General features: G+C 40.6%; 2 protein-coding genes across 3 annotated transcripts; both read right to left on the reverse strand.

Moving 5' to 3' along the window:
- Positions 1 to 1,147: 1,147 nt before the first annotated feature.
- On the reverse strand, positions 1,148 to 16,197 carry lsr (lipolysis stimulated lipoprotein receptor). 2 transcript variants are annotated; one of them, XM_069655430.1, is made up of 11 exons: positions 16,008 to 16,197; positions 14,053 to 14,382; positions 9,994 to 10,113; positions 9,671 to 9,727; positions 6,949 to 7,095; positions 6,491 to 6,694; positions 6,300 to 6,356; positions 5,684 to 5,800; positions 4,727 to 5,024; positions 3,986 to 4,448; positions 1,148 to 1,862 (listed from the first exon to the last, which is right to left on the reverse strand). In XM_069655430.1, the coding sequence occupies exons 1-11, from the start codon at positions 16,045 to 16,047 to the stop codon at positions 1,827 to 1,829; spliced, it is 1,869 nt and encodes a 622-aa protein (XP_069511531.1). In that variant the 5' UTR covers positions 16,048 to 16,197; the 3' UTR covers positions 1,148 to 1,826. The 2 variants fall into 2 exon arrangements, with proteins under 2 accessions (XP_069511531.1, XP_069511532.1); XM_069655431.1 differs by lacking the exon at positions 9,671 to 9,727.
- A 1,954-nt stretch (positions 16,198 to 18,151) lies between these two features.
- On the reverse strand, positions 18,152 to 26,341 carry LOC138584712 (uncharacterized). Its single transcript, XM_069657009.1, has 9 exons — positions 26,262 to 26,341; positions 25,604 to 26,058; positions 24,945 to 25,001; positions 22,954 to 23,217; positions 22,024 to 22,047; positions 20,071 to 20,127; positions 19,928 to 19,968; positions 19,781 to 19,797; positions 18,152 to 19,004 (listed from the first exon to the last, which is right to left on the reverse strand). The coding sequence occupies exons 2-9, from the start codon at positions 26,019 to 26,021 to the stop codon at positions 18,983 to 18,985; spliced, it is 900 nt and encodes a 299-aa protein (XP_069513110.1). The 5' UTR covers positions 26,022 to 26,058; positions 26,262 to 26,341; the 3' UTR covers positions 18,152 to 18,982.
- Between the last annotated feature and the right edge of the window lie 1,155 nt (positions 26,342 to 27,496).

Consider the following 27,496-nt stretch of genomic DNA (forward strand, 5'->3'; position numbering starts at 1 on the left):
TATGACAATATATATATATATTGTTAAAACAAAATGAAAATGTCTATCGTATGCATTATTTTATGTCTTCTCTATCGTGACAGAACCAGAGGCTGAACTGCTTTACGGCTATTTTTGCATCATTTTGACAGCTTCACGTTCAAATCTTTGCACGTGGGAGTGAACCTGAAGCAAACCGTACACCATTATTTGTCAAGTATTTAATTCACACAGGATTATCCAAACATAGGTTAGACTAATTATTTGTTAAATTACCAGAAAACATGCAAAATCATGATATATATCGTCATCGCGATATAATAGTTCCTATATCGTGATAGGATTTTGGCCATATCGTCCAGGCCTGGTACAAACATAGGCCCGAAATAAACACACATACAAGACTTTATTGACATGCATTACTGGAGAGATGTCAGAGTGAGGGGGCTGCACGTGGACATCCCTGCCGAGCAGTCGGGGGATTCAGTGCCTTGCTCACCTCGACAGTGTCCAGGAGATGAACTGGCACCTCTCCAGCTACCAGCCCCAATTCCACGCTTGGTCCGTACCTGGACTTAAACCGGCCACCCTCCGGCTCCCAACTCAAGTCTCTACAGACTGAGCTACCTTCTATTAAAGAACATTTTGAAACTTTAATTTGTCCTGTTGTTTGGATTTAATAGTCCTGCACAGAGCTCAGCTTTGAATGAACTTCACTTTTATATTTTACGCTTCACAAACTAAGTATTCTCGCAGATTTATCATGACGGAAGCTGTTGGACGGTACCACTGTTCTTCTTTCTGGTGTCTGAAACTTTAATGCCAACACTGACAGCAGAGTGAAGGCGACTTTTTCTGGCTAACTCTTAATAAAGTAGGATTTTTTGACCCCGAAGTCTGAACACAAACAAGAACAGAGGAACAGAAACTAAAACTCCCGATAAAGAATCAAAACTTCTTCAGTGTCTGAAAAATGTTTGGTTTTTCTCTTGAATACTGAACCACCAGCAATTATCAGCTTTTATGATTAATAAAAGTTAAAATATCCAGAGAAAAGCAGACTTTGATCCATAACAGCACCACTGCTACAACCTCCTGCGCTATTAAATTACATGGTGGCGCCATCTAGTGGTAAAACTCCACACTCCACTCCGTCAAACAAATGGCCTGACGATAGAGACCTTTATTGTAAAATTACGTTTCATCGCATCATCATAAACATTTGAGTGTATTACTGGTTGGCTGTACAATATAATGCTGGTTAAAACTGACAATGTGTAAAAAATAAAAAGACAAAATAAAATGCAAGAAGTCAAACACAAAGAAGATTTTGTTCACCAGGTTTCTAAACACATTGAGACAGAACTAAAAGCACAGATAAAATCAGACCTTTAAACGTACACTTTTCTTATAAAAACAAAGTTTTTCACAAATAAAAAGCCAGAAAATCTAAAGACCCAGACGATTCTACATCAGCAGACTAAAAACTACATAAAAGTTATAAAAAACATGAAATTGAAACCAATCGGAACATTTACGTTTACTCGTCAAGATTTAAAAACTTTACAGACAATTATTTAACAGCTTGACTTTCACATCTAAAAGTCTGTACAGATTTAAGGCACTTGTGGCAGCCACAATGTTTTTTACATGAAAAGGAAGGCAACATTTCATCTGTGCACCTCCTCCCTGTTTCAAAAGCATTCACACGCATTCAGCATCAATTACGAGTTCAGTGTAAATTATGCGACATGCAAATCAGCTCAGCAAATTAGCAGTGTGTGTTATATTTACAGTCTGGTTCTTTTTGGGATCAATAAAAAGCTGCAGTGTTGGACAGGACGGTTTTACACCACCAGGCTCTCCCGACTCACAGCTCCATTCTGCAAGACAACAAACATCATGACAACTTTACATAAGTTAAAATGTGATCACATTCGCCTGCCTACTTTAAAATTAAAGTATACCTGTTAAATTAAAGGAAAGCACCTGGTACACCTGGTTTAGCATAAAAGTTAATGGCGTTAGATTTGACAAGTGAGATGGATTGTGATTCTGTCTTACACTAAGCAAATTTCACCGTGCACGACTTTAAAACTTAGACTGGGTTATACATGTTCATTTCATTTGTAGTTGTAGAGTAGTAACGGAAGATGATATACTAATAAAGTGTTTCTATAGCTTTCCTATTGTCAACTTAAACAGGTAGAAAGTATATATTTTAATTTTAAAAAATGCTTAAGTGCCTTTTTTGACGACTCCTTTACAGGGCAACTTCGCCGATTTTCAACCTCAGTTATCATGCGAGGGGCTAATGCCATTATGGTAGGACAAAAATGCAATTTCGCTCTGTGCCTTCGGCGGACGCCCGTCTCCTTTGATCACCTGCAGCGGGGAGTACTTCACTGGAACGTCTCTTTACCTCGTGCTCTCCTTACACTCCGGTACAACACAGGTGAGCACCATGATGCTCTGTTTTTGTTTTTTTTGTAGATATATTTGATAGGACTCTTAAGAGGGAATTCACTAAACAGCGTCTCTGTGCTCTGGAGGTGTTTGCGAGTATTTCAGTGAGTCATGTTACTTGTTGTTGTCGTTTGTCCACTTTCTATGCAAATGAGCCTCGTGGCAAACAGCACCTAACTCACTAACGCTGGCGCTAACAGCACCGGCAGTTGGTGGGAGCTGCGGTGCAGTATTATAAGGGCTGTCAGGCTCTGAGTTTCCAGTGATCATGATGACAATTCCACCTTTTGTGTGATTGACAAATGTATGTATCTGTAAAAACAATCTGTTGATAATATATTGTCATTATTATTATAATAATCGGGAGACCAGTCAGTCCGGGGCTGTGCGAGGCTCAACCCTGACACACGGGCACACTTTGTCCACATGTCCGCAGAACGAGGATTATTATATGGACGAGCTGTTGCTGCGCGCTCGTTTGAAAAACATAAAGCTGCATCACAGAGAGTAATACTAGCAAACACCTGTCGAGTCTGGACTCTACAGTAAGCTGTTCAAAGATCTGCCCCCTCCTTTCCCGTCACCTCATCGATCTGCGCGTGCAGCTGAGAGCGCAGCACCGCACAGCAGAGAGTGGAGCTGCAGACAGCTGCTCTCCACAATCAGACACAAAACAAGAGCAAACTGCACGGATAGGAAACTTTATGGCGTGTTTGCGCTTCAATATCATCAGGACAATGTGCTTTGTGAAACGGAACTTGAGACGAGTGAATTACCCCCTGTGTTTACCAACTGTTCTGGTCAAAAGAACAGCATGACAAACAGGAAGACTTTTTGCGCGGACCTAACACTTCCCTATGTTACCACGCCCTCGCTGGGCCGTTCCTTTCAGAGGGAGGGGCGCAATGCACACTGGGTGTTGTAGGAATTCAGAATGAGCGAAACCACAAGCTGTTTGTACAACTCTCTCCACAGCTATGGCGTGTTTTTTTTTCTTCTTCTATTGATTACAGAGAACACCAGCTTTGACTGACCGTGGCTTTTTCCAGGGCTGAATTTCTCCTTTAAGCCTCACAGTAATGCAGTTATAAAAAAAGCTGTTAAGTATTCACTCTAAATACACTATAGTGCCTTTGTTGATGTTAATGAAGTTAACGTTGATGAATTCAATTTTTTATGAAGGAAGAAGAGTTGTAGCTGCACAGGCACTAGTTCGTTGTAGCATGAGTCCACTTTGTTTTATTCTTGTTCATGGGATTGTTGACCATAAAAGGAAAGTACAGAATATCACCAGTTATCCTTTAAAATTACAGCTCAAGAAAAAAAGTGTCTTCCTCGTAATTCCTTGCAACTAATAACTTTTTTCTTAAGAATGTGCTTCTCAAAGACTAGAAAACTCCTGCTTATAAAAGGAAAGTTTCACAATTATTGAGTTCCGTCTTAAAACAAAAGTTCATGACCACATACTGAAACTGGTTTGGTTCGGTTTCTGTTTGACTTGAAAAATACTAGAAAGCCACAGGTTGTACGTGAAGCTCACCTTGCGGAGGTTGCTTTTCTTAGAAGATGTCATACTTTCATCATCACTGTATGGTGGAGGTGGAGGAGGCGGGTAATCATCACGACGGCCGGGGAATCCAGCCGGTGGGTTATGGGGAAGCGGTGGGGGCCCGCGGGGCGCCCTCCCCCGATCCGAGCGGTCGCTCTCGCTGTCGAGTCGATCCCGGCTGCGTGCCCTCTGCTGCTCGCCCAGCTTCTTCCTCTCCATCGCTTCTCGCAGGAAGCTGTCGTCATAATCATCTCGCCGGCCCCTTGCACCGCCGCCGGGCCGTCGATCCCTCTCCAGGTCCATCAGATCATCACGGCTGCGGCTGCGTCTCCCCGGGAGGCCGCCGTAGCCCCCTCTGTCTTCACGACGGCGATCATCGGGGGAGTAGTCGCGCCGCCTGCGGTCGTCAAAGTCGTGGCCGCTGCGGGCACTACTGCTCCATCCATCATCCGAGCTGAAGAGAGCAGAAAATGAAATGAGCAGCTGAAAGGAGTTTAAGAGAAGTTCAAGCTAAATTTTAACTTCATTTGAGGTTTAGCAAACACCTAGTTCTTATATATTTTCCTCACAGGACCACATCCAAAGTTTACACTACATGCTGTGATAGCTAAGTGCACCAAACTACATAACAAGCTCAGGCCTTAAGCTCCAACCAGCTAATCGACAGCCGTCACTGCTACCAGAGGTGAAAATGGTTTTAATGAAGTTTTGCTCTGTAGAAATAAGACTCACCCTCTCCTGCCTCTGGGCTCATCTGGGCGTCGGTGTGGTGGGTAGTCATCTCGGCCGTTGCGCCGACCGACGTCGTCCAGGTTGTCCATGGAGCGGGCACGTACGCGATCCCCCATATACCCTCCCCCACGGCGAGGGTAGTCGTCACGACGGTTTCCCTGCTGGGAAACGCTGCTGATGGTGCTCATGGCTTCATCCCGGTCATATACAGTAGCCAGAGGGGGCGGCTGGGATCGGCCCCCGCGACCTCGAGGGTCCAGGCCATCATGTAGAGAACTGACTTCACTCATATTATCCACTGAGGGAGGAAAAACAGAGAAGAAGAGCTGGTTATAAGAACAGAGGAAATTAAATGGTATCTGTGTGAAAAATAAGAAAAGTGAATTCTCATTTGGGCGAGATTTACAATTAAAGGGGGAGGTGCAAAGGAAAGATCGAATGTGTGATTTAATTCGTCATTTTGGAGAGTGTTTTAAAATCTGGAAACCAGAATTACAATGTAGTGGAGACCGTAGCTAACACTGGTGCATCTGCAGCTACTACATGCACAAGGGAGTTGGGGGCTCCACCTGTCCTGCCCAGAACCAGGTCAGGTTGAGGTTTAGAGCTCTTCTCCGGGAAACAGAGGTGATGTGGAGGCTGATAGCATCTGAGACCTACCGGCTGGTTGGACAACTAAGCAGGTGGGCGAATGGAGATACCACAACACTTGGCTCGACATCAAGGCTGGAAAGTTAAGGTGTTTAGTGTGTAGGAAACCACAGAGCTTGCTGCTCTCATAACAGTTGCTGTTTTGGCATGAAATCTTGCGTTTTGAGTCTGTGTAAGACTTCAGCATAACGCTGCAGCGCTAGGTAGGGGGGTCCCCAGATTGCCACTGGGTATTTTGCACGGAGGGCGTAGGTTATGTTAAAATCCCCTCCTCCTCCCCTTAAAGAGATGAATCCAGTCACTCACAGCGGTTGTAATTGGCAGGTCTGGACGGGTCCAGTTTGGACAGCTCCTTCTCCATGTAGTAAATGGCACGCGTGGCGTTCCCGTCAGGGTCCACCTGGATACGGTATCCACTGCGAGCTTGCGAGAAGAAGACAGGAAGTCAGGTTTCAGCTCCTTCAGCTTCATGCAAATACAGTGAATACATGTGTTCTGAGCACAACTTATAAGAGTCCTTTAATACTTTAGAAATATAGTTAGAAATCGCCACCAGATCACATCATCTGTCATGAGTGACTTGATCCAACAATTTTTTAGCGTTTGTTATTGAAATTACATAAGAGACCTTTATCTGCCTTTTTATCAGTGGGTCACAAAGGATACAATTAATTATTATTAACACTCATTTCTTTTAATCAATACTAACAATACTGACACTAGGCAGCATGAGTCATTAGAGCATTACTCCTCAAATATATGTACAGACTTCACAGATCTTACAGTTGTGTGACTGTTGCTAAAATAAAACCACAAGTTAATCTCTTGTGCGAAGTGGGGAAACTCTCTGAGCTGCTTGCGGTGAATTGTTAGAAAACAGAAATACAAATACTCGATCAGTTTTTTCCCCTCATTTACTCACTGTGGTCTCCGCCACTGTCAGGGTCATGCAGCAGAGGCACCTGGGAGCCCTGCCCAACTGCACAGACACAACAAAGCACATTTTACCATGGCATTAAATTATGAAACTCACATTTTCTGTTCGAAACTGTTAAGTATTGAAATGACTTGGAAAACTTTCCAAACAGGACTGAAACAAAAGGTGTAGCTTACCTGAGCTGGCGCCATCGTATTCACGCCCATAACCGCTCTGTGGAGGTTGAGGGCCAGCTCCGTTGGGTAGAGGAAGAAGGGGTATACCCGGCTGGTTCAAAAGCGGGCCGCCGTATGCCGGCTGAGCATACATACTGGGAGCATAGAGTGTGGGAGCATAATGACTGGGCAACCCTTTCTTCACTGCTTTTCCTGCCTCGTACACTGAGAAATAATGAGAGACAGTTGGTTAAAGTGGAGAGATTACAAAAACATGAACAGTAGAAACACCTCGTACTCATCCAAGACTCTGCCCAAGAGCAAACTTTTTAACCAGACATTAAGCGCCAACTGTTGGTACAGTTTTCAACACTCTGTGCCATAGAAACATGCAAGTAAAAAAAAGTATACAGCTTAATACTACAAGGTAACACGAAGAATAATAGTGCAATATCATTTGTTTTTTATGCAGTACTTACATGCTCGCGGGCAGCAGCAGCGGTCAGGGCAGCAGGGGCAGCTGATGTAGCAGCAGCAGGTGTGCGGGCAGCACTGACACCAGCAGATCCCGATCAGGAGCAGCAGCAGCAGGAAGCCAAAAACCACCAGGACGACCAGGAGCCAGTCTGTGTGTGGACAACAGGAGACTTATTAAGCTCATTTATATCCAACATTATTAATGGACACGACAGCATTTAGCTTCTTTTTCTATTATACACACAATACAGAGATTTAAACATCAAACTCAGAAGGTATTTTTGCTGCTATGTGTTTTGAAAAAGTCTCCAAATCTCTTACTTCAAGCTACCAGGGTACGGAGGCAAATAAAGGTCAAAACTTGTAGCGTGTAACTTCAGGGTTCACACATGCACATAAGGAATTTGTGTGTCTGTAAGTCAGACTTTCTTAAATCTAACAGTTATAAATATTGTGGCACAAATTCTAAGTCCGCATACATGAATAAGCTGTGTCCCAATCCAAGGGCTGCATCCTTCAAAGGACGTATTTGAAGGCTGATCGTGTCACAGCGGCGCGTTGAACGCTGTCGCATTTCGAAGGCTCCTTTAGATGTGCCCGACAAATGCGTCCTCCTTTTCCTGGGCCACGAAGGATCCATCGGGTGCATCCTTCGCAGCCCGATATATCCCAAGATTCATTGCACGCCAATTCAAACGTGATGGCGGACTCATCCGGACTTACCCAGCCGAGGATTATACTTTCATATAAAAGTTTTTGGTTTCAACTCAATTGGACAACTCGTGTTGCACATATAAAAAATAACCTGAAAGGGCCGTTTTAAATGATCTTTAAAATAATGGGTTATGTTATGTGACGTTAGTTAGCTAGCTAGTTAGCCGGCTAGCTACCTGTTGCTAGGTGACAGGGTAAGGCCAGGGACAGCTGGTGACGCAAACAGGAAATCCTCTGTAAATTCAGCACGTAAGCCTAACCAGACGATTTGATTACTTCCTCCTTGCTCTGATATTACCCGCGCTTGTTCTCAAAAAATACAACTGGCGTGGTCACGTGCTGTCCATGCTTTGTCTCGAGGTGGTGGCGCAGTTTACATGGCTTCAACGCTTCATTTGACAACGTCGCAGAACACAACAGACACAACCGTAACTGTTTGGCTTCATCGCCTGTCCAAAAAAATCCCAGTGCTAAGTATTCAGAACTCGGCTTATCACAGCGATGGGCGTAATATGATTTCAAAAACAATGAAAGGAGTTTTCAAATGTTTTAAATATAAATATTGAAAATGTAAAAAAAAAACATGTTTTTAAAAAAAAATATATTTATTTATTTTCAAATAACTACATTTTTTGCAAATGACTTGGTGGCCCGCTTAGGGCCCGATCAGACAGGACGCGGCTGGGGGCGGCTTTTTTGTCATTGTTTTCAATGAGAGGCTTTTTGCGCGCTGCTTTTGCTTTGTGGAGTGCCTCGCTTTTTTCCCGCTCTGTGCGCCTCGTGTTTTTGAGGAAATGCTCCGAGCGCCTCGAGTTGAAAAAACTTCAACTCAAAGCAGAAAAGCGCCCGACGTCATGGGCGTTTTTTCTCACTGTCCAATCGGATGAAAGGAGTGGCGAGCCTTCTGTCAGTTTACAATGTAACGGTAAGGTTAATGACAGCTAATGATACGGTGGTTGCCTTAACAACAGTAGGAAAAAAAAGCCGCCCCCAGCTGCTAATACGCGCTCTGTCTGATCGGGTGTTTACTTCCACAAAAAAGGCAGTGCGGTGCGCCTCGCGTTTTACAGCCTGCAAAGCGCGTTCTGTCTGATCGGGCCCTTACAATACCCTCGCAGCCCACAGGTTAGGAATAGCTGATCTACAGATTAGGCAGATAGGGGATTCTTTTAAAAAGATATATCTGTACCAGGACGATAAAAACGTCTGTTTTGGTTTGATATATTTTTAACAGGAAACCTCTGAGTTGAAATTTGCAAACACTGAAGAGCAGCCAAACAGGAAGTGGTTGATAAGCGGTTTGTGGCTTGAGACTTGGTTCAGAGTCTTGTCACAAGACAGTCAAGTGATTGTTGCTTTTATCAATGCAAACACTCAAATCAGTGTGTAACTCTCAGATTTCCTTTATGTTTTTGAGCGTTAACATCAAGGAAACATGTTGTGTTACAGCGGTGATTTGAGTATTTCTAAGGTTTTTGTCAAACCGGTACATCCAGTTTGTCCTTGTGCCTGGGGCATTATTTCACTCTGCAAGTCAGCTCAGGCAGCACATGCCACAAAGCAAAGAAACAACAACAGCACAGACAGGGGAGACACTCTTCATTCAGAGAGCTAAAATGGATGCTGGATCTGCAGAGCACAGTGTGACACATAAAAGGGGCTCACTGTTTTTTTTATTTGCAGCTGCAAAAAATGGAACCAAAAGAGAAACTGTTAGAAAAGCAGCGGGAAGAAAAGGTTAAAAATGAAAAAACAGTTTGTTTGCAGGGGCACGGTATGAAAATGAGTGGGGGGGGTTTTGTGTCTTGTTTGCATGTTACATTTTCTTGGGTGGAGATCTTGAATGCTTGAACTATTCTAACAGTTTAACAGAGCAAAAAGTACATTTCTGAATCTTATAAAATCAGACATGAATGACCTGAAGCAGTGCAGCTGGGGTTGTTATGCAAGTCTTACACCTCTAACATGGATCTAAAACAAAGCTGAACTATATTAAGGGGCTTGTACTACCTTCCATAACCAGTAAGTCAATGCCAGGCAGGAGGTCAGTAGTATTTGACTTTCTCTCTGTGAAAGAAAGATAAAGCCACAATTACTTTAAAGTGGTGTTAATTAGTTTGCTTGTAAAGGCAAAGGTGGCAAGTATTTTCTTTGCTTAATGTACGTCTGCCCCACACACCAGCTTCCCTAAGTCTGCCAAGTAAAATTTCAAAACTGTATGTGTAACTTGGATGTGCGTCAATGGAAGGATGAAAGTGACAAAGGGGGAAGTATAGAGAGAGAAAGAAGAAGCAGGTTAATGTGCTTCTTCAGTGCTTACGCAGGTTACTTACCGAGAACAATTAGCTCTGTGTAGTCTTCTCCGTTTCCCGAAAGGTCCTGGGAGGAGATCACAGAACACACGTAGACGCCGCTGTCGCCCCATGCCGTCTGTGCGATGTTCAGGTCTGCATCTGTGGAGGACAACAGAGTCTGGTCAAAAGCAGCCGATGATTAACAGATAGAAGAATGGGTGTTTGCATGGAGCAGACAAAGAGTGTAACATAAGTACACGAGTATTCACCCCCTTTTCTATATGCTGTCGTGTTACAACTGCAATTTAAAATGTTTTTGGGGGGTTAAAGGAGGGGGTATTACATGGTATTTAAAATGATTTACAAATAAAAATATGAAAAGCTTTGAGCACTATATCCTCCGTGTGGAAACTGCCAACCACATTGCTGTGTCACCATAATTCGACTGTATGTCAGGGTTTTTCCTGCACTGAGGCACCCCCCAGAGAGGTTTAAGCCAGCGGCTAAGTCACAAGAAAAAATCTAATCAAATCGTCTCTGCAAAAGGCTCTATCAAACAACTGTTAGACAAGCAGAACGTAAACTAAAATAACAAGTCTTTAACTTCCAGCAGTCAACTTTCATCCACAGCTGCTATATTTATGAGGCTGAAGTTCGCTTTCGATTCACAGCTTTCGATTGGAATTTCCCAGTCCACCTTAAAAGCGACATAACACCTGTAGATGGCGTGGTTCAGTCATTCAAACTCATAAATATATATAATAACAAATATAGGAAAGAGAGTAAATAGAAATTAGAGATAGACCGATATGGTTTTTTCAGGGCCGATACCGATACCGATTATTAGTAGTCAAGGAGGCCGATAACTGATATTTGGAGCCGATATTCATTTGCAGTAAAAGTGAAAATATTGGCGTCAAAATTTTGAATAATACAAACTCCAACACTTAACTTTGTTTAAATGCCTTTAAGCATATGTTTATTAAACAAACAAACAAAAAGCGCAGGGAGTTCCCAGGGTCAGCAGCATGTCTTATAAAGTTAACTGAAAATTTAAATAAATAAATAAATAAATAACTTCCAGAAGTTTTATTAAGTAAATAAAACATGGTTAAATAAAATTAGCAGAGAAATGAACTTTTTCTCCTCTCCGCCGTGTGTGTGAGCGCTCTGCACTCTTATCGGCCGTCGGATAAAAGAAAAAAAAAAAGGCCGATGCTGATATGCGTCAAAATGCCAAATATCGCTGTCGATAATCGGTCTATCCCTAATAGAAATGGTCATTATCTGATACAATGCTTAATTTTGATCACTTTAATTTTGGTGATTTTATTTCATATTAACATCAAAACCTTTATTTTGTTTGTGAAAACTGAAAAAAGGGCAATTTCGCTGTTTTTTCCCACATTAGACCAGGTCCAGATTAAAAACCACGATACTTTGACTTGTCAAATCTGGACTAGATTAACAAGGAGACTCCAAAGATTCATCAAAACACAGTTTCAGATTTGTGAAACCTTTATTCTATTTGTGGAAACTGAAAAAAAGACCTGGTCTAATGTGCTCTGGATGGGAAAATAACAGGGCGATGGCACACTAGATTAACAAGGCTGCTTGTGTGTATTTTTTGAACAGGTAGTAGACAGATAGGTTTCTATTTCTTTTTTTGCAGTAAGTCAGTGAATAAAAATGAGGATGCAGAAAGATGTTTTGGATTGTTTTGGTTTCATCCCCTGCTCTTCCTTTTTGCTGCTCACCTCCTCTGACTCGTCTTCTGTTTGTGTTTCGCATCACTGAACGCTGATGTTCTTTGTGTCTGCAATGATCAGTTTGATCAACAATAAATAAAGAGTACATTGATGCTTTCCTTCTGCCTGGACCTTAACTATGTTATGACAGTATTAATTATATACTTTTATTATGTTTCACTAATACTGAAATAGTTTTAACAATGCTTCCAGTAAAAGAGTTTGCAGACTGTTCTTTCTCAACACTACCTACGTGACAAACTCTGAGAAAGAAATGCCACAAAGCCTTCTGCGCAGTTTTTCTCTGTATTCTGCCTTCAGGGTCAGTTTCAGAGAAGCTTACAGGAAAAGAAGACGGGTTAACATTTTCACTATGACTAAAAGCCCCGTCATGAACCCATTCGTTTCAGGATGTTTGCTCTTTTCTTGGTAGTCCTTAGAATACAGCCCCCCATTTAATCGAAAATGTGAGCATTTAACTAATTGGAACCTTAATTACACTTTCAGTCTGATTCACTTGTTGCTTATGACTTTGTTTCCACTCGTGTCATTGGGGTGGTATTCCCCAGCTTGCTCTAAACTCTCAAAAGTACCACCAGCTGTGAATCTTTTCATGGAAAACGTGAATAAAGACACTTCCAGTCTTAGTGCTGGTGGCAGCAGTAACAGGTATTTAAAATCACTGTATAGAAATGATTAATCTTCTTGCTGATGGTCATGTTTGTAGGTCGTACAGAGACATCAGTATGTTTCAGTCTGTTTCATAACCAGCTAGAAACTCCTCACAGGAGCTTTAACAAACTTTATGTAGCCTATTATCTTGATCATTTCCTCAAATGTCACTGGAAACTAGGAACCTTCTAGCTGCGAGGCAACAGCACTAACCACTGCACCACCGTGCAGCCCAAAAGCTCAAAGATTTTCAATATGATATAACTTTATGACAAGGAAAAGAAGCTTTTTCATGAAATTACTTTAAAGTGATTATCTTCAAAGATTGTCATTGAAATAAATGTCTGTTGAGTCACTATCTATCGCCGAATGAGGTAACACAACAGTGATTGAGCCTATGGCCCACTGATGAAAGCCTTTGCATTTGCAGTATTACAGACTGGGTGTCTGTGGCGACATTCGCGGAAAAAATCTCAACCGGAGCCCAGTTAGTGACGCGTTTTCCATCAGCCAGCAGTGGTTGGTCTGCCAGAGAGGGTAGGCGGAGCTAAGCGGCTGCTTTTCCGGTCTCTGCAAGTGTTGCGAGTAAACAGTAATCTACTATGGCTGAACAAACAAAGAAAAGATCGATGACTACAGATACAACTTCAAAAAAAAGGGAAAATCCAAAGAAAAAGAAACAAACCCGACGCTCAGATGAAGCAAACAGTCTGAAAAGGAAAGTGACCGTCAGCGAGGAAAATCAAGAGTTACAACCGGAGCCAACCGTGGACGTCACACATGCGACACTGTCTGGATATCTGGGAAGTGTGCTGTGCTTATCACCACAGGTGCCGCCAAATAGAACGAAACAGAGATTTTTGAGATTATCACTTTAACTGATAATATATAATGTATCAGATCACAATAACATGTTTTCAATAAAACTTAGAGTTTTTCTGATAACATTTTTTCTTGCCGATACCAAGTACCACTCCTATACTAGTGTGATAAGAAAATGATATAAAAATAGAAATACAGAGATAATATTGGTAGAAAAACACTGATGATTTTTTAAGCTTTGACAAACATTACACTCTCTGCTAGCACCACACTGTTTTTGTTATTGGGACACAAAAATGTACCTGAAACTAGTTTCTCTTTTAGGGTGGCTTTGTGGTTATACCTGAAACCATATTTCACACTAATTAACACCATGTGCGTTATTACTTATTATTGTCATGTACAATTACTTTGAATATCATATTCAATCCTTACATTCTTTATCTGTTGTGATTTTAAGTGTTAACTTCCTTAATGCCAATACTGCTGTCAATGCAATTCCATTACTTTTATATTTAGCTTACTTTAGTTGCTTAACTTCCTCTATTGCAATTTTAGGCTCAGTTTCTTTGCATTTAACCCTTTACATTTTAACCCATACACTTTACATTTTATGATACACTATGTTTATGGTCTATTGTGTTACTCATACAGTATATTGTACTATAATTTTGTTGCAATCTGGCACTAGAATCTCCTTCAGGATAAAAAAGTTCTTTAATCTTATCTTTGGCAGTATGTGCCGATACTGGTATTGGTCTCAGTTCTGAAACAACTCTAATGTGATTTTATGTGTCGGGGCAAAAATATCACATTCAGTATCTGATATGCGGTTCAATTGTTTTTATCAACTCACTGTTTAGGACGCTGATTTTGCGGCCCTGGTAATATGATCCAAGGGTGACAGCGCTGCTTTGCTTGGAGGCCACTATGCGCACCGTCCTCTGGCTGTCCGCACACTCGATGTTGGGGTCGTAGTTGGGGTTGTTCTGAGACAGGATGTTCTCCGCACTGCTGGGATTCAATGCGGCCTGGATGGGGTCCCGGCAATATGATTTGTACTTCCATGTAACAACGGGAGGCTGGGTGGCGGTTGTCTGGTAGTTACAGGTGAGGGTGACGGGCTGGAAGAGGATGACAATGTACCTCTTTGTGGGGCACTGGACCGAGATGGCCAGGGTGGACTCTAGAAAGAAATGTAAAAAAATACTGAAGATTTAAACAGCTGAGTTTTAAGCAACAGTTTTGACAAACATTATCATGAAAATGTTTCTCACATTTTGTAACATTAGGTAATGGTTTCAGATTAGACTGAAATACCCCTAAGGGCGTGGCGTATGACAAACAGTGTTTCCTCACTGCTGGTATCACTGAGTGGGCGTGATGAGTCACCTCAGACGCTCTGAGTTCCTGACCATTACAGACATTATAATTACAGCAGGTATGCATACTTTGCATGCTCTGAGAACATAGGATTATTCTTTTCTAAGGTCTGTCTTTTTAACAGACAGTTCATATACTGGAGATGTGCATGTGTTATCTGCAGTGACACCGTTTCCTGTGACTTAAGTAGACTTTTTCTCACCCAGCAACTTTTCTATTATTGCTGATCTTAAAGGCCTTTAACATGATCTCCTGCTGTGTTGCTGTGTAACATTAGGAAAGAAATTGGGTTCATTAAAATCAACGTAAAAACATACATTTTATATTTGTTGTTAACTATGCAATTTCAAATGTTGTGTATACAGGTTTTGTTGACAGACACTGCACTATGTCACTCAATTTTCTGCCATAAAAAGTAAACCAATAGCAAAGAAAATAATAAAAATCATAGTAAAAAAAACAAACATTATAAAGTAGAAATAGTTGATTTTCTCGCTGATTGTTTGTTTTGCTTTTGTAGGTCATAAAGAGGCATCAGTATTTAATTTCAGTCTGTTTCAGTGGGATTGTAAAGGACCACAACCAGAATAAATGACTAATTACTTTGATTATTTTTATTATTATTATTGTCATAACAAGAGATGATCCTGCTCCTTGGTGTTGATTCTTCTCATCTTTAAGGCAGGCTAAATTTTGTGGGCCTGTTAAGCTGAACTGTGTTTTGCTGAAGGGTATCTCCAATGACTGTACAGAGGGAGCTGTCATGTCGTCCATCTTTTTATACAGTCTATGGGTATCTCTATCAAATATCCCTCACCTCCAGGAGTGTGTGCCTTCAAGCTTCCTCTCAACCAGATCCTGTTACCTTGTTGTTCCTCTCATACAGAAGCCCATATAGTACCAATTCAAAAGGCCAACATACTACTTAGGCATGTTTTCTATGTTGCTAATGCAGCATTACCTGGTAACATATCACATGCTTGAATGACTGGAAGGACTGATATTAGAGAGCAACGCGTTATTTTATTTTATTTGCTCTTCTAAAACAAATTTAAAAAAAGTTTCATAATAAAACTTCAAAACACTCAATACCTTTGTTAAGTATACTTTCGCTGTATTTTCCTCGCAGGCATTATTTCTTGATATAAAAATAAATACCGTTAAACACAAAATTAGAACCAGTTTTAAAACTACTAATAGGCCTATATGATTGTTAGATTGTTCGTTAAACTGCTGGTTAATGATCTAAAACAAATTTTAAATATTTACTACGTGAATATAAAGGCACTGAAACCGTGGGCGAACGAAAAAATACCCGAAAATGAGTCAAAATAGTGAACGACTCGAGCAGTTACAGAGACAGTATTTATCAACGGACTTTTCACGGAAGAGGGCCCACCCTTCTGGGAAAAAACATAGACAACTTACCTGTTGCCATTAAAGCGGCGATGATTAACGTCCAGAACATGTTTAATCCTCTTTCCTCCGAGTCTCAGTCGACTATGCTATTATTATTTTACCAAATACACTGATAAAGCTAGAAGTTAAACATATTATTAAGCGCAGCCGTTCTTTTCCTCAGCCAGGTAACTCCAGCTCCATTTTGTGTCTTTGTATGTTGTCAGCGAGGGGAGTACCTGAACGCCCCACGTCATTCGCGCTGCCAACAGGTGAGCATTCAAAGACAGGTTGTGAAACAAGGGGGTGTGCGATTGCTTTGGGTTGTTTTTTTGTTTGTCGACGGTTAATTTGACTTAATGTATTTTGTGCTGAAAGCAGGATAGCATTTTGAATTACTCAACTGTTTCTTTGTCAACATATTTCGGTAGCTAATACGTAAAACTGACCAAAAAGTAACGTTTCACCCACCCGCTAGTTGGTACGGTCCAGACACTGATAACGCTATCAAAGCACTGTTTGTTAATATTCAACCAGTTTGTGGTAGAGATGTCAGCTCTCGTTCACTTCAGTGACCCGGATCTTCGGATCTCGTTCAGCTGAAAGATTCGTTCACCAGGTCGTTCAGTGACATTTCCAGTTTACCCGTAACTCACTCACTCTCACTCGTCCAGTCGTTCTCCTAACCAATGATGGTCATTTGATACATTAGATTTGATACAAACAGCCCTCCTCTGAAACGCAATTGGCTCGTGCTAACATCAATCAGTCTGGTTTTCTAAAAGAAGAAGTGAGGCACTGGGGAGCCGCGACCGGAGCCAAGTGAACGAAAGGAACGAATTTGATGCATGAAAGTGAACGGATCATTCCATTCACTGAAAAGATTTGTTCTTTGTCGTTCTTTTTGAACGAATCGTTCAGGACCGAAACATCTCTAGTTTGTGGGAGCTTCTGGACGTGAAAGGCAAATGCGCGCGCGTATGTGTTACCGAGTAACCAAGTATGGCCCAGTTTCTGCAGGGATGAGATAAAGTAATGTTACCACTGGCAAGTTTTGTAGCGGTGGAGGAAACCTTCAGCTAGCCAACAACACTGTGAAAATACATAACGTCCTTTAGAACCATATTTGGACGAGGGTGTGTAAGTATAATGAGCAATTTTTGGACTTAAAATATCCAAATAATGCAGTACAATGGTTACTGGCAGTGTTTAGTACAATGTATGATGTTTTTAGATTAATATTACAGCTGCGATAAGTTGTATGTGCATTTTCCAACTTTAATTGTGCTCATTTTAACCACTCAATATACTTTTAGGTAGTTTAATGTACAACAATGGCTAATTTCTTATTTAACATATACTTTTTTGGAGCATTAATCCTTTGAGAACCAGGTATATCCAATAGGACAACTTTCAAGAGCTCAGAAAAACATCCCTGTTTTCAGCTTTGTAATGACATAACCTTTTTCCAGTTAATGCTAGTTTGAAGAATATCTCAAAAAGGAAAACTTAGTCCTTCAGTTTATCATAACAGTCAGTATAATCACTTCTTGAGATAGCCTCTGAAATGTAAAAGATTGAAAGTAATTAATTTCCTAAAATGGATATACCCAAATTAAGTACAAGTAAGCTATCTACAACTTACAGATCACATTATAACATTACATTAGTGGACTATAACTAGCTAAGTGCACTTACTCAAGTAGGCTAGTGTTGTTAAATACAGTTATGACATATTTTTTTTACTTGTGTAGGCTGTATCCATTTTACTTGACCTATAGTTTTTATCTCTCACAGCTTGGTTACTGGTTATGTTACTTTGCAGTTTTGGAGTATCAGCACAAAATCTAATTAATAAATAAACTTTGATAAACAAATAATATAATAAAAAAATAATAATAATAATAAATCATTGATAAAACTGCCAATCAGTAAACAGGTAAGTTAAACGTTTATTATCATTCACAAAAAAATGATGCTTATACTGCCTCCATAATTGTAGGCTTTCTGTACAGTGAGTTCTTTTACTTTCGGTATCATAGGTTGCTAGTGGGCTGACCTTTGTCACTTAACTAATGTACTTCTACAATAACGGATTATTCATTCAAAACATTATGGTCTGGTCCAGTGTCAGTGTTATAAATGAATAAAAATAAAGAATGACAGACCGATATTGTTTAAAACCATTTTTAATTTAGAGAGCACCTCCTCTTTATAGGGCATTTTTTTTGCAGAGAAAACTCACAAAATTAAAACATCACTACATCACATATAGCAGGAAACTAATTAGTTACAGAAGATTTGACTTGTCAAATCTCCAAATGCAGTTTTAGAACTGAAATGAGCTAGCTATTTCACTTCAGCCAATCAGGAAACAGGACAAGTTAGCGTAGACACCCTGTCTCTGGCGCTGCAGTAGCCAAAGACGGCTCCAGATCCTCTCTTTCCAAACTAATTTGTGTTACAGCTAACATTGTGAGCATGTCACTGTCACAGAAATCCAGCTAGATAACTCATGTAACCTAGGCCTAATACTAACGTTATAGTATTAATTAATTAATGTAAAGTATTAATGCAGAGGTAGTGGGGTCGTTGCTATGGAGACGGTCAGCTGTGCCTGTGTGCGTTGCATTGCGTTGCTTTGATGTGAACGGCCCAGTTTTAGAATGTTTACGATCAGATGTCAGGGGATTCTTTTGGCAGTTGCATCGAGTCTCGTTGCGAATCATTGATCCGAACTGGCCTTTAAGCTCCCATTAGTTCCAGAAGGATTTGTTTAAAGTCAATATTTATACGTTTTTGAGTGTTGATCAGACCAAAATACAAATTTGAATACTTATCTTATTATTTTTTGTATTTGGTTGTTAATCAAGAAACAATGTACAAAGGGATCGCTGATAAAAAATATAAGCATGCTGTATACTGCAGCTAAAACTATTCATTATAAAACAGCGTTAAAAAGGCATCTTCACACTGCTGTCTTCTTCTTGATCCTGCACTGTTCTTCAAGGTTGACCAGTATTTGCCCTAAAAAAAGGAACAGAAAAACATGGAGTGTCAGTTGTGAATGTGTTGAATTTAAAAAATTCACAGTCTACCAGTGAGACTCTGCTCTTTTCACTGATCACGATATTAGGCATGAGCTGCCCTCACACTGAGGTCCCCTGGTTGAGCCAAGTAGCGGTGCTCAAATGCTTCTTTCGATTACGCACGGAGATCGCTCAATTCAGGGCACAGAGAGGAAAGCGAGTGGCAGAGTAAGATAAGAAAGACAGGGTAACAGATCTTTCTTTTTCAGTGGACATTTGAATGTGATGAATGTTAACATGCAGGGCCACAACAAACATGTCACAGAGTACCACGACAGTTCATGCTTTCCAAATGAAATAGGCTCTGTAGCAGACGCAGCTGTAACAGCACAACCCAGTCCACTTTCCCTGTCTGAGGACGGTATGGACACGTACAGGAACAAACTGTTGGGGCTCATACGCAAGTTTAAAAATCGATTAACTGTCTTAACTCAGCTGGAGAGGGATTACGCATGTGAGAGAGGAACTGTGCTGATCAAACTACAGTGTAGTGTACAACATGAGATGTTCACTGATTGGTACTTGTATCTGTTGGCTCTTATTGAATGATTTCAAATAATGAAACTGTAGTAGCCGATTTATCTATGTGTTATGACATTATGATGTCGGCAAAAAATAGTCCGGCCCCTTTGAGGTCTCATCTGAACAAATCCGGCCCGCTACCTAATAGTAGTTAGTTAGGGTATTTGAAACATCAAAATAGACTGAACATACCTGTTGTTCTGGTGGCGCTGAAAGAATTAAAAACAGATTTAAATAGTGACATATCGCATACTTAATACAAAACATATAATGATTTCATATTCTATATATTCCTCTTTGAAAGTTGTGTGATCAGTGAGATAATTTAGTCACACTTACTCTGTAGATCAGCGCAGCTGCCAGCACAAAGACAACGGGGACTGAAAATAGGAAGACAAAAACTAATGTGGCTTTGTTTAAAGTCATTCAGTTCATCACTGTCAGTATTAGAATGACATTCAGTGCTTGTGGGAAATACATACCAACAACAACAGCAGTCCATCCATAACGTGCACGGCCAGTGGTCGTCTTCTCTTTACCTGAACATGATGTTATTGTAGTTAATGTTTAAGGGAGACAAAACATTGCATTTATATCCACCAATCAGCCATAACATTATGACCACTGACAGGTTGAGTGAGTAACATTGATTGATTATGGCACGTGACAGTGAGTAGGTTTGTTAGGCAGGGGATGTGCTGGATAAACAAGTCTGATCCATGGAGGCCCCCCCTCGCAACTTACAGGACTTAAAGCAGTGATTCTCAAACTGTGGGGCACGCCCCCCCTGGGGGGCGCAGTGGAATGACAGGGGGGGCGCGCCAACGTTTGGAAAATGTAGCAGGCGGAACTATGTTTTGACATCGGACAACCCGGACTCATTTTCGGGTGGAACAGTACACAAACACGTTGCCCTCGCATATATCAATGATTTCTGTGAGAAGCACATCACATGTAGACTTCCACACTCTAATTGTTCCCTTTTCTTCACTGTATTAAGTTTTAATTCACAATCTGCTTTAATCTGATCACTTTGCTTTCCTTCAGTCCCCCAACGCACCTGTGCCTCTGCTCTCTGCACAGCTGCTTGCCCCGCCCCCCTCTATCTGTCTGTCTCTCTGTCTGCTTTGTTGACTGTCCTCATCAGCCATCAGTCTGTTTAATTAAGTTACAAAAGTTAAATATTTTCTCTCGCAATTCAAAACAGCACGTGAGCCGCGTGTGCACGAGGGACGTTATTAATGACGTAGCGATCAAAACGATCAATCGATTGTTACCAAATGACATCTGCACCTTTTTATAAGCTTTATAAACAGCGACAATCAATGCATTTACAGTAGGGACGTACGGAGATACACAATATGATTGTTTGGATTAGTTTGCGTAACAGAACTGTATATGATTATGTGCCGACAGAGAGCGTCCGATGTTGGACCCTCTTTTACCCGTTAGAACACTGTGAGGAGTAAACTGGTCCCGCTGTTGTTTATTTGGTTGCCACGACTTCACGTGTGACTGATGTCCTATGACTCCTGTCACTGTTTCAGGGCCGCCACAGCAAAATGTATGTAGCGGAAACACTGTTTTTTTTATAAGCACTGAATAAACTTTATTGTTATTGTTCTGAAAAAGTTATTGCACATTTTATTATATTTCTATTCAAAAAAGTCTGATGAAGCAACTGAAATAGTTTTTACACAGCAAATTACTCAGAGAAAAGTTTAAAGAACGGTCACGATCTTGACTTTCTTGCAATAAAAGTTTAACTTTACCCATTTGTGACATTTTTGGGGGGTGGACATTTTTTTTTCTCCAAGTGGGTGTTTGACAGAAAAAGTTTGAGAACCACTGACTTAAAGGATCTGCTGCTAACGTCTTGGTGCCTGATACCTCAGCACACCTTTAGGTCTAGTTGAGTCCATGCTTCAACGGGTCAGGGCTGTTTACAACAGCCCTGCAGTTAATCCTGTCTTCATGAAGGTGTAATATTTTAGACATTGAATTTATATATATGGTTTTAGAGATGTTAGTTATTTACATGAGGACCTATTTAACCGTAGATTGTATGCAAAGTGAACGTAGCCATCGTTTTGAAGCCTTGAGGCAATGTGACCACCGCCATGTAGTGACCATATTTAGACAAGAGGCCGGTTGCTTACTGGAACAAACTAAAGAAAATAAAAGAGCGTGTGAATGAAACAGACTCAGCTTGTGAATGACACATACCAGGTAACTAAAAACAACCAATCTTTTCATCACTATGACTCGCCGTCTTCTCTGGAAAAAGCTTCAATAATCCTGACCCCTTTAACTGGCAGCCACATATAAATCCCTGCATGGGAAACACTGAACGCTAGCTAGCAAGGTACCATGAGTGCAGGCACTGTTACCTGCTAATTAGTGGAAACATTAAAAAATACTGCATTTTCACTCACCAGGAAAAAGAGATCTTGGACAGTCTGTAAGTACAACAAACAACACAGCCATCAATGCTATTGTCAGATATGTTCATGAAAAATCCCCAAAAGGCCCAACAACAAAAACAGGTCAGAGGTTTAGTTCAGAGACTAGATAAGCTGAGGTACAGGACAGTAAGCGGCACTCACCCGACACAGTTGTGGAATTAGCTAGACAGACCAAATGAGTTTATAACCTGGCAGTAGATTATCCACCTTTAACAGGATAACTACCTTCATTATGGGACTCCATAAACACGGTATTTCACCCGGATGGGCGTGGCTTGCAAGACGTAACCGGCACGCGTCAGCTGTCTCAGCGCTAACTTTTAGCAAGCTAACTTCATGTGCAGAGAGCCAAGAAACATTTGCACTATGGGGCTATAAAGAATGAAGTTTCCCGTATCTATTGTTAACGTGGGTTTGTCAGCAGTTTGTCAACATATTTAAAGTGAATCGCACCTTATGTACAATTACGTCCATAGATATTTGGACACAATTTTCATCATTTTGGCTCCGTACACCACCACGATGGACTTGAAACAATCAAGATGTACTTTAAGTGCAGACTTTCAGCTTTAATTTGAGGGTATTTACATCCAAATCAAGTGAACGGTGTAGGAATTACAACAGATTTTATACTTGGTACTGAAAGGTAGAAGTAATTTGAAAACCCCCAGGGAAGTCTGTGTGACGCAGGACATAAGGCACCGGCAAGGGTGAAATACCATGTTGTAAGGGGGTTAACATTACAGCATTCATGGAGAAAAACCCTCAACTTTTTCTTTTAACATCATTCCAATCACTGTTTGTCACTGAGTTTTAACTCAGATTTACAGAAATCAGATTGACCAGGACGTGTCCAAAAACAGCAGAGAATCATGTAGAATTCATTAATGAAAAACGTACCGACTGAGGAGATGTTTTCAATTTGTGCTCCACTGTTATCTTCCACCTCCAGGCGTCCAACGTCCTCTGGGCAGAGGATGATGAGGAGAGTTGTGTTGTTGCAAACATCACAAGTATTGTTGCCAGCAGGTATAGAGCGATTAGAGCATGCTGAGAACGATTCGTTGGCTGGTCTGCTGTACGGTTGATGATCTTCTTTGGTGTATATGGTGGTCAGGTTTGGGCATCTCTTCGGGTCCATGCAGGAAAAACACTTAACTCGGGCTGAAGCAGAAAAAAACATTAAACAATAACAGATGTAAACAGCTACAGTGCTCTCAGGTCTAAATGTGTATACATTAAATGTTAAAGCATGGGTGTTTAAAAAATGCTGCTTTCATTTGATGTAAAATAATCAAACCACTGCAGCTTGGTTCATTCAACAGGTCGTCCTAAATTATAGGTCTGCTCTCAGGCTTTTGGTCTGCTGCAGGTTGAGCATCTTTGGCAGATAATATTAGGAAAAAAATATGGTGAATTTTTTTTAGTCATACAGTATTTTAAGTACTTTTTAGCTAATTGTGAAGACAATTTCACTGAAGTAGAGGACAACATACAGGACAGCGCTTCACATTGAACTATGTTCACCACATAGATGCATCCTTTTCCAGCTTTTCTCAAAACTGCATCTGCTCCTGACGCCCCAAGTTTTGAAAACAAGACTGTAAATTTGTGACTTTGTAGATACTTGTAATTCTAATGTGAGGTTGGTTCCTGTTTTTTTTATGATTTATTTTTGCAGGGAGGACCCACTGAGACTGAGTTCTCTATTCCAGAGGTGCCCTGCAGCAATACAAGTTAAAACAGAACAAAATATACACATATAATCCACAGACTGTATAAAAAGATGGATAGAGCGCCCCCTGCTGACTGGCTGCCGTATAGTTCATAAAGCCCATCACCTCCATGTCGACAGATGACATGGGTCAAACTATAAAATCAAAATACACGGCAAACAAATTTTTCCGCAAACAATGTTTCTGTCATTAAAGTTAGTTCTTATCATGCTGATTTACGTCCAAGTGGTCATTTGTCTGACAAGTTTAATTTTAATTTTTTATTTGATGCTGTAAAAATGATGATTGACAGCTCTGTTGACAAATATGGCTCCTGCAGCCGATCTGCTCTGGATTAACAGAGTAGAGGAGGAACGGCGAGAGGAAACATAACTAAAACAATCCAACTCCGTAAAGGTTTACACAAGCACAAGATGCTAGATGCCCAAAGTTGTCTGGATGTCATCTTGCTGCTTGGCTTAGTTTTTTAATCTATCTTAAAATTTAGGAGTAAATCTGAAGAGACTCAGTTAAGTAACTGATCTCAGTCTGACACAGTGGATTAATAGCAGCCCATGTGCTCTAGCTGGATTAGAGCTACAACCTGTAGCCACTCTGGTCTGTTTGGGAAGATAACCCACTCATGATGAGGCTGAAAGTTTCTATAAGGGTTTTTGTTGCTGTAAACCATAGACTGTATAAATAGCTATGAGCCCACTTCTTCGTGTTTCAGCTGCCAACCATGTCTATGTTTTTAAGCTAAAGTTAGCTTACGGTAGCATCCACAGGTAAAAGCCAAACGTTTACAATGTCATGGTTAATCTTTGTGATAACAAACACGTCAGGGATATGTTACGAACACACGGAGATCAATAAAAGACAACTGAGGATATTTTTTAGACTCGGAAAGCAGCACTGTGGCATATTGTAAATAGGAGACGTTGTAGCAGCTTGGACCCGGAAACAGTTTAATGCGGAGGTGTGACGTCACCGCTTAACAACCGGATACTAAAAGCAGCCTTCCCCCCATTCTGTCCTAAACCTAGGTGTTTTTAAAGTAACCCAATTTTGAGAGACTTGTACAAGCCCTCAGGTTTTTTTAAGCCCACCTGTGCATTTTTATATGTAAATATGTTTTTCTGTACAGATAAAGAAATGAAATGAAATGACACATACCAGGAGAGCCCTCAGAGACAGGAAGATGATTGACTGCCATCAAAAAAAGAAGGTACCCTGGAAATACAAACAAAACATATAAAAGCAAATTATCCATTAGTGAACTAATAGCTGCATATCATAACAGGATACAGGACTACCTCATATACACTTACACTCCAATACAATAAAATACACCTGCTCTGCTATTAAGTGATGATAAATAACAATAAAACACCTTTCAGTCCACTGTAGTCCAATAAAACACCACTTTTACTTAGACCTTAATTATAAACATATAATTAAATTCTCTTGACTCCAACAATGTTGACAAAAAAGACATTTTTCATAGATTACAGAGTGTAATACAAAGTGTATTTACTGCAGTGGACACTGAGTGTATATTACCATAATATTCCTGCTCATAAAAACACTTTAAGCTCCTGTGAGGAGTTTTTAGCTGCATATGAAAAAGAGCTAAATTCATTCTGGTGCCTCTACATGATCTACATAAGCGAGACCATTAAGCAAAGTATTAGTTATCTCCGTATGGTTATTTTTAATGGCTGTAACAAAGAGATGAGACTTTCCGTTTTGTCCACAGAGGTCAACATAAATTCAAGTTCCTCACAGCAGCTTTCAGTAAAAGTTTTAAGAGTATAAAAATGTTATATAATTACATTTCTTCATCCCAGCAGCTCTTTTCACAGGTTTTCTTCTGCGGCTTCTTTTCAGAAGAACACGTGGTGGACCACGAGGTTTTGCTGTGTTTGCGTCCATCTTGTGTTTGTTGCAGCAATGTCCTCCATTCGCTTCTTCATCTAAAATGGCCGTTGCACTGGTTGAAACCTCGGCAGTTTCCTTTCCCAGGCTCTTCTCTCTCAGCACCATCGGTGAGGCTTGCTTTGAAGTGTTGTTTATTTCAGTCTCAGCTTGGTTTGACGGATTAGAGACATTTTTCTCAGCAGGAGGAGGTTTTGAGAGGAGATTTCCTGCCATCCAAGTGTCCTCTATGATGTCTGGTTTCACTTTAGGAATCGGTTTAACTCTGCTGCCTGTTTCCACTACAGGCAAAGCAATCTCACTGTAACTTTCCATGAATTTATGCTTCAAGGCGGAAGAGAGGCCAGCCTCACTGTAACAGAAATAAAATGCAGAGTATTGAAACCTGCGTTATGATGAGTTTAGGCTGGCTTGCCTCATGCTTCAAAGAACCACGTGGCCGTGCTCGCACGCTCATGAATGAATGAAACATGCAGACTGCTCTCCCTTTAGCTTTAGCTCTCGTGCTGCTCGTCTAAAGCGATCAAATAATAGAATTTAAATAAACAAACTTACCTTCTACGCTTGAATCCAAAATATAATCCATTGGCCGGGTCATTGTTGTCTAGATCAGCACAAAGGAGATGAGCTGTTGTCTTGACTTCTCCTCGATACAAGTGCCTTATTAAGGAAGTGACTTGTTACAGTACTAACACCTTTAAGCAAACAGGAAACATGATGTTACCAAAGAGAGAGAACATATTCAGGAGAATGTGTGAAAAAAAAAAAGGTTTCATAGCAACCATCAACTACATGCATGGCTACCCCCGTTTCATAATGTGTTACGAACCTGAAGTAAAAGTGAAATAGGCACTTAAAATGTGTCTATAATCACAATTTCATGTGAACATAACCTCTTAGCACACATTTGCAAAGTAGTTTGACCTCAAATGTGAACTGAACAGCATGGAGACAGAAATGTATCACTTCTCGTGCTCTTGCGACTGCTTTCAGCATGTCGTCGTCGTTGTGGCCTACTTCAGGTGGTGGCAGTTTATTGCAGATTAATACACAAGATAAGTTAATCCTTTATTAGCATTAACATAAAAACTATGCTAATACTGCCTCCATAATTGTAGGCTTTCTGTACAGTGAGTTCTTTTACTTTGGTATCATAGGTTGCTGGTGGTCTGACCTTTGTGTCATGTCTCATTTCTTTCCTTTAGTTAAATTACCATTTTTGTCTTATTCTTTCATGTTTTTGTCATTTCCTATTTTATTTTGAAAGTAACCTGTTCCCTCTCGTTTCAGATCACTTGACTTCCTGCCCCTGTGTTTCCCACGTCTGGTGATTGTCTGGCCCCTCCCTAATCGGTTTCACCTGTCATTTCCTTCCTCATGTTTAAATTGTGGCGTCTCCCTTTGTCCTGTGCCAGTTCGTACTCGTCTTCATGTCAGTCGTCCCAGCAATTCCCTTGATCCAGTTTCCTCTTTTAAAGAGTGATTGTTCTTTCTTGTGTGAATTTCGGTTACCAGAAGTCAGATTGTGATATCAGGGTGAGTTCAGGCTTTCTTGTTATCTCTTGTGCTTTGTTTATTTGAATTTATGGTAAATAAATATTTTCTATTTTGGATTCTTAGTCTGTTGTCGTGCTTTTGGGTTCACCTTTGTCTATGCAGACCGTTACAGGACTGACCTTTGTCACTTAACTAATGAAGTTCTACCAACACTGATTATTCATTCAAAACATTATGGTCTGGTCCAGTGTCAGTGTTATAAATAAATAAAAATAAAGAATGACAGACCCATG

Source organism: Semicossyphus pulcher, unplaced genomic scaffold (genome assembly GCF_022749685.1).
Source record: "Semicossyphus pulcher isolate SPU_LCO1_2020_fin unplaced genomic scaffold, fSemPul1.0.p SCAF_9, whole genome shotgun sequence".
Lineage (NCBI taxonomy): Eukaryota > Metazoa > Chordata > Actinopteri > Labriformes > Labridae > Semicossyphus > Semicossyphus pulcher.